This window comes from Anas acuta, chromosome 5 (genome assembly GCF_963932015.1).
Source record: "Anas acuta chromosome 5, bAnaAcu1.1, whole genome shotgun sequence".
Lineage (NCBI taxonomy): Eukaryota > Metazoa > Chordata > Aves > Anseriformes > Anatidae > Anas > Anas acuta.
Genome location: NC_088983.1, coordinates 46,145,094 through 46,151,646, shown reverse-complemented (window position 1 = coordinate 46,151,646; position 6,553 = coordinate 46,145,094). Strand labels below are relative to the sequence as shown.

Sequence of the window (6,553 nt, the reverse complement as noted above, 5' to 3'; positions counted from 1 at the left end):
TGGGGGGTTTCGTGCTCCAGTGTGGGGTCCGCCGAGCAGCCCCTTGGCCCCGCCAAGTTTGGGAGCATCGCAGCAGGCATCCCTCGGCTGCAGGCGGGGGGACGGTGCCTGAAGTGGCCGCTCCTGGTGCTGGTCCCGGTCCCGGCGCTGTGCTCAGGGCTCACCGCCCCTCTTACCCCACAACGCGGGGACCCCAAGGGCCTTTGGGACCCCAACGCGCAGCCCTAGGGGCGACGGCTGGGACCCCAAACCCCCTCCTCGGGACCCCAAATCCCCCCTTGTGACTCCAAATCCCTTATCACAACCCCAAATCCTTCAATTCAAGCCCCCAAACCCCCTCTTCAGCACCCCAAATCCCCCTTGGGGACCCCATAACCCCCCCCGGTGACCCCAAATCCCCCCCGTGGTGACCCCAAACCCCAACTCCCATCCCCACAAGACACCCCCCCAGCTCCCCACAGCCCTCCCCGGTACCTGCGTTGTGCCGGAGCGCAACAAGTGCCGTGTCCCCGAGCTGCCGTCCCCCCGCTGCTGGCGGTGTCGCTGTGTCGCTCCCAGCGCCCCGGCGCCGCACACGCGAAAGGCGCTCACGAGCCCGCCCCGCGAGCCGCCTCTTCTGAGCCTCGCGGGGCGCCGTCCACCGGCCCCGCCCCGCCCCGCCCCGCCCCGCCCCGCCCGCCCCGGGCCCACCGCGCGGCACCGGCATTGGGGGCTGGTGCGAGCCTTTGGGGTTTGTTTGGTTTTTTAAGGTTTTAGGGCTTTTTCTGAAGGTTTTAGGGTTGTAACGTTTTAGGGGGTTTATTGGGGGGCTTAGTCTTTAGTGGGGAGGGGTTTAGGTTTTTAAGGTTTTAGGGTGCTTTTTAAGGTTTTAGGGTTTTTTAAGGTTTTAGGGTTTTAACGCTTTAGGGGTGTTTTTTGGGGGGATAGTTTTTTGGGGGAGGGTTAGGGTTTATTCTGGAGGTGTTTAGATTTTAGGGGGGATCAGTTTTGGGGGGGTTTTCTTTTTTTTAAGGTTTTAGGGTTTTAACGTGTTAGGGGTGTTTTTTTGGGGGGTAGGTTTTTTTGAGGAGGGTTAGGGTTTTTCTGGAGGGGTTTAGTTGTCTTGAGGGTCTTTTGGGGGGAATTTTCTTCTTTTTTAAGGTTTTAGGGCTTTTTTTAAAGTTTTGGTTTTTTTAAGGTTTTATTTTTTTTAAGGTTTTAGGGATTTTTTTGGGGGGGTTAGTTTTTTTTTTTTTTTTAAGGTTTTAGGGCTTTTCTTTTTTAAAGTTTTAGGGTTTGGGTTTCTTCTAAGCTTTTAGGTTTTGTTTGTTGTGTTGTGTTTTTTTTTTAAGGTTTTAGGGTTTTAGCATTTTAGGGTTTTCATTTGGGGGGTTAGTTTTTTTGTGGAGAAGGGTTTAGGTGGTTTTGGAGGGTTTTAGTTTTTTTTTCGGGGGGTTAGGTTTTTTTAAGGTTTTAGGGTTTCTTTTAAGGGTTTAACGTTTTAGGGTTCTTTTGGGGAGGGTTAGGGTTTTTCTGGAGGGGTTTCATTTTTTTGGGGGGTTAGGGTTTTTTTGGGGGGTCCTTTTTTAAGGTTTTAGGGCTTTTTTTTTAAGGTTTTAGGGCGTTTAAAATTTATTTAAAGGTTTTTGTGTTTGTTTTGTTTTTTTAACTTTTTTGTTTTGGGGGGACTTTGTAAGGTCTTTGTGTGCATCTCTTTTTTAAGGTTTTGTTGTTAAATGTCTTTATTTTAATTTTTTTTGTGTGTCATTTTTTTAAGGTTTTGCTGTGTTTTTTTTTTATTATTATTTATTTACTTTTTTGTGTGTGCATCTTTGAATCCCTTGCAGGCGCCGAGCAGAGATGATCATCCCCGTCAGGTGCTTCACGTGCGGGAAGATCGTGGGCAACAAGTGGGAGGCCTACCTGGGGCTGCTGCAGGCCGAGTACACCGAAGGGTGCGTGGGGGTGCTGGGGGCACCCAAGGGTGCTGGGGGGGCACTCGGGTGCTGGCTGCTCAGCCTCTGCAGCACCACGGCACCGCCAAACGGCTGTGAAGCAGCTAAAGCTGCAGCCACAGGCTGAGCCCAACAGGTAGCCACAGGTCAGACCCCATAACAGGGGATAAAAAGCAGCCAGGTCCCTAGGGAACGCTTCTGGGTGGTAATGGGGATTTGCCAAGTGTAACCTCTGCACCCGCAGCCTCAAATATTCACCTCCTAGGGAAGGTTAAAGGAAGAAACAAGCAACGTGGTCAGCTTCACCACCACCGCGTTATGGTGGGATCACTTTTTCTTGCCTCTTTTTATAGGAGAGGGAAAGTGGCAATTGTAAGGAGTATCTAATGCTGCTCACAGTGCACGCCCCCTTTCAGGTTTTCCTATAAGCATTTCATATTTGCTACTCCAGGATTTTTAGCCTTATCTCAAAGCAAGGGTTTGTGCTGGGGAGGGAGCCCCTGTTTAATTTGACTGCCCTAAATACTCTAACATGTCTATTTTAAGAAGTCCACGTGGGCTTTGTGTGACCCAAATTGTCTTTTAATAGTTTGGGGAGGGTCTGGCAGTGCTGGGACTGCATCTGACAGGTCTGTGAAAGGTAGTTCTTGAGCAATATTTACACTGTCATCAAGTTTGAGTATGAAGGGAAAAAAATTGCAAATCAAAACAGTGGAAAAAAACATGGCAGAAATCTGAGTGACTTCCCAAAATCATGTTGAAACCATTAAGCAGAATTAAAAGAGTATTTGTTTTGTGTTCACATAGCTAAGGTCACTAACAGGTTTTTTTAAATGGGTAAGCGCAGTGTGTTGAATTACAGAATGTGCATAAACAACACAGCTTTCACTGCCTCTTCTCTAAATCTTGAAAACGTTCTTGGGGCTTTTGACAAAACCGAGTCCTGTGTTAGACACTGAAGCACATAACAAGAAGAGAAGAAAAGCTTTGAGGTTTAAGCCTCTTTTAAACTTCTAGGAAGTTATGATTAATCTTCATATGGAGTTTGCAGAGGAAAAGATGACTTGTCCCCATCACCACTTATATTTTTCATGAAAAACTGACCAGTGGGAATCACGGCAGGAGAGAGCAGGGAGAAGATGCCAGCGCCCCGGTGGGTACCCATGTCCAGTACCGCTTCACCCCACCTGCAGCACCCAGCTGAATTCAGCACCTATGCTGAATTTCACGTCACTTCTCATTGTCTAATGCTCTATGTAGATCCCTCTGCAAGGGCTCTTTTCTCTCCAGGGAGGCAACAGCACCTCCCAGTTTAATGCCAGCAGTGAACGTGCTGAGGATGCATTCCGCAGCCACATCACTGCTGAAATGTTGAACAAAAGTGGCCCTAGAATTGAGCTCCTACACCAGCCTCTTGTTGTCTTTCCTTTATGTAGTTAAAAGCATTAAAACATCACAGGCTGCAAATCAGCTCTCACTAATGCTGAAGTTTATCTGAGCTGCTCTGGTACCACTTGTGACTTCTTACTTTCCAGTTACCTTTTAATAATTTTCCTACCTTCAGCATTCCTCTGCATTTGTATAGGGAGCATTGGAAGCAGTCCATTCTTGCTTCTAAATGTTTACCTCAAAAACAATTGCTGTGGTCACGGGTGTAATTCTGGGGGGGGTATTTGAGCTAATGTAGTTCTGGTATCGTGAAATCAGAAGCAGAGCTCAGCAGACGATGAACCATTAAAATGTTATGGTGCGGTGTTAGAATCGCCATTAATTATAAGCTTCAGAAATAAGTGGACAAAAACAGAGAAATAAACTTCTCCAATCAGTTTGTGGTTAAAAAAAACACACCTTTCTGTTTGTCCCTTTAAGTTGTTTTTTGTTTTTTTTCCCCTCAGTACTTGGAAGCTAGAGAAAAAGGGAAAAACAACTGAAGTGTTGGTAGTGTTTTAGCTGAAATTTATAGCCTGACTTCTACAGTTTCTGTTCATGTTAGTATTCTGCACCTCTGGAAAGTTCTGAACTTTCAGACACAGCTCTTAAAACTTAGGTATCAGCAGACATCAGATGGTTTTGTTCTCAAGTGTTTTGGAATGTTTTAAGTATCACGTGATGTTATTTATAAACATTCTTTTCTTAAAATTAGACTGTTCGTACACTTCTCTTAAATAACTTCGGCAAGTGCCAGGACTAAAATGGAAAGCCTTGTTGTTTCAGCCCGAGAGGCCGCTGACAGGTCTGAGGGCTAACTGACATCAGAAAAGCTGCAGGAGTTTTACTCCATGCAATTAGGCTGTACTGCATGAAGCCAAACAACCTTTTACCATGGTCCAGCTTGTGCAGAAGCCTCCTCTCACTTGTTAATACTTTAGAAAAGCATCTACCAGCTTCTTGCAACAAGACAATTACAAGTTTTGAGGAATTTCATTTGTTTTAATCAAATGCTGGATGGTTGAGCTACGTGATAGAAATCTAAAGATCCAAGCTGAGTCACATTTCATGAATGTTAAATGCTGAAGGAGTGTCAGACTGGCTTTCTGGTTAATAGGTTGCTGCTAAAGAGCTTGGATAGCGTCTCATCTATAAAAGGTCTGATAGGGACATCCATGGAAGACACGTGCAGCAGTTTAGGCTAGGATGACTCATAAAGGGATTTTCTACCCCACTGAAAGAATCTTGGGGAGTCATTCAGGAGGAATTACATGGAAGGACTGTAAAAGACTTCTTCCTGAGCAGCCTGCATGTCCTCGGTTGTATATTTGTGGGGGGCAAATTTTACAAGTGAATGCCATTTCAGATGGGATCTGTAACGGTTTTTATCCTTCCTCAGAATTAGCATCCATAAGGATTAGTTTGCATTTTGAGTTATTTTAGTTTAATCTCTCTCACCCTTTTAAAGTGCCTTAGATCACAAATGTATCTTGCGAAGTAAGCAGGTATTACCCTCAGTTATACAGAGCAGATGTGTTATAATGATACTTTTAGATGCTAAGAATAGCACAGATAACAATGCATGGAGATGCTACTCCTTATTCCTTGTGCCAGGAGACTGTCTTGTGCCTGATTGCTGCCTTCTGCCACACAGCTAGCAGGAGCCACAGCCAGCACGGGTAATTAAGGACTGTCCAGGACGTCAGGAGTGGAAATGACTTAACATGTTTCAGAACTGTTCCCGTTACTACACTCAGGCCTCCTGACTGATGAGATTTTTACCCAGATCAGCTCTTCTATTTTCTACAGACTGGTGTTTGTAAAAGATGTTTGTAGGATGAAAACTAAGTCACTGTAATTAAATAACTGGAGTTAGAAATGAGCCGTATTTCAAGTTGCTTTCCAGCTGTGAAGACCAGAAACTTGTTTCTAAAACCAAAATACTTTGATTTCACTTAACCTTGCTCCCATGACCAAGTGTGCCCACATTAGAGGACTAGTTCAGAAGAAGAAATTCTTAAGATCTGTTCTGTTACAGTTCTGTCCCTGTGAGAGTTCTCCAGACTTACCTCTGAAAGTCTGGGAGTTGTCTCAGCTAGATTCCATCTTTACAGAAGATCACGTGTGTCTGCGGGCCGGAGAACAGGCAAACACCCTGTCAGCAGCAGCAAATGGAAAAGAACATTAACAGCACATGCTAAATTTCTTGGTTTAAACTGCAAACAAGTTTTCCTCTATGACTAAACTCAGAGTAATCAGTATGTTGCTTAGGAACACTTACAAGTGGTTCTGACTCATTTCTTTTTTTTTTTTTTTATTATTTGTTGTTGTTCTCGTTCGTTAATAGAGATGCCCTGGATGCCCTTGGCTTGAAGAGATACTGCTGCCGCAGAATGCTCCTAGCCCATGTGGATCTGATTGAGAAGCTTTTGAATTATGCACCCCTGGAGAAATGAGACGAGAAATGTGCTATGCTGCAAGCCATGTGTATCGTATTTCTAATTCTAAGCTTGAAACTGGACTTCAGGCATTAAAAGATGCAAGCCACCTGTAGTGCAACCACTGAGAGATGTTTAGCTCGCTGCCCCAAACCGCTGACTTCTTCCAAGGAAGCAAACGAAGGATGAAGTCCACTTAAGATTTGGAGATTAAAAGTTCAAATGCTTCTTTATAAAATCAATGCTCAGAGGGTGTTTTTTTCCCTGAACTTTTAGATATTTCTGCCAGCAAAAATAAATGTTTGTTTTATGAAATATAGTCATTTGTCTACATAAAATGTGGAATTAAAGGTATTTCTTCCCTGTAGCCTTTCTGCAGTTGCTGGCTAGGGTTCTGTGTGTGCTTTCATCTCACCACTTGTGCTGGTCCCTTTGAGGTCAGGAACACTAGTAAGTACACCAAGCGTTTCACACTGTGCAGTCAGGGTGGGTTAGAAAGACAGACTGGAGTTCTGGGTCCCAGCAGCAGAACAGGGGTAAGTTTGCTTGGTAAGAATGAAATATTGCTCTTGGAAGCTTGCAGAGCTCCATTTTCACTGCAGCTGAGGTCAGCTTGTGGTCTCTACCCCAATTTTTATAAAACACTGGCTGTTCTATTACAGAAAAATGGTTAAAAAAAAATAGCAGTGCTCTGCACTTTAGTAAAGTGTCTGAGCACTCCCACTGAAGGCATTGGGTGGGGGAATCCACACA

At 44.7% G+C, this 6,553-nt stretch overlaps 1 protein-coding gene and 1 long non-coding RNA gene across 2 annotated transcripts; both read left to right on the top strand.

Moving 5' to 3' along the window:
- Positions 1-572: 572 nt before the first annotated feature.
- Positions 573-6,167, top strand: POLR2L (RNA polymerase II, I and III subunit L). The gene is made up of 3 exons (XM_068684524.1): positions 573-730; positions 1,827-1,934; positions 5,710-6,167. The coding sequence occupies exons 2-3, from the start codon at positions 1,840-1,842 to the stop codon at positions 5,816-5,818; spliced, it is 204 nt and encodes a 67-aa protein (XP_068540625.1). The 5' UTR covers positions 573-730; positions 1,827-1,839; the 3' UTR covers positions 5,819-6,167.
- On the top strand, positions 1,953-3,777 carry LOC137857691 (uncharacterized). Its single transcript, XR_011097226.1, has 2 exons — positions 1,953-3,040; positions 3,074-3,777. It is a non-coding gene; the product is annotated as an uncharacterized lncRNA (long non-coding RNA).
- Positions 6,168-6,553: the final 386 nt, after the last annotated feature.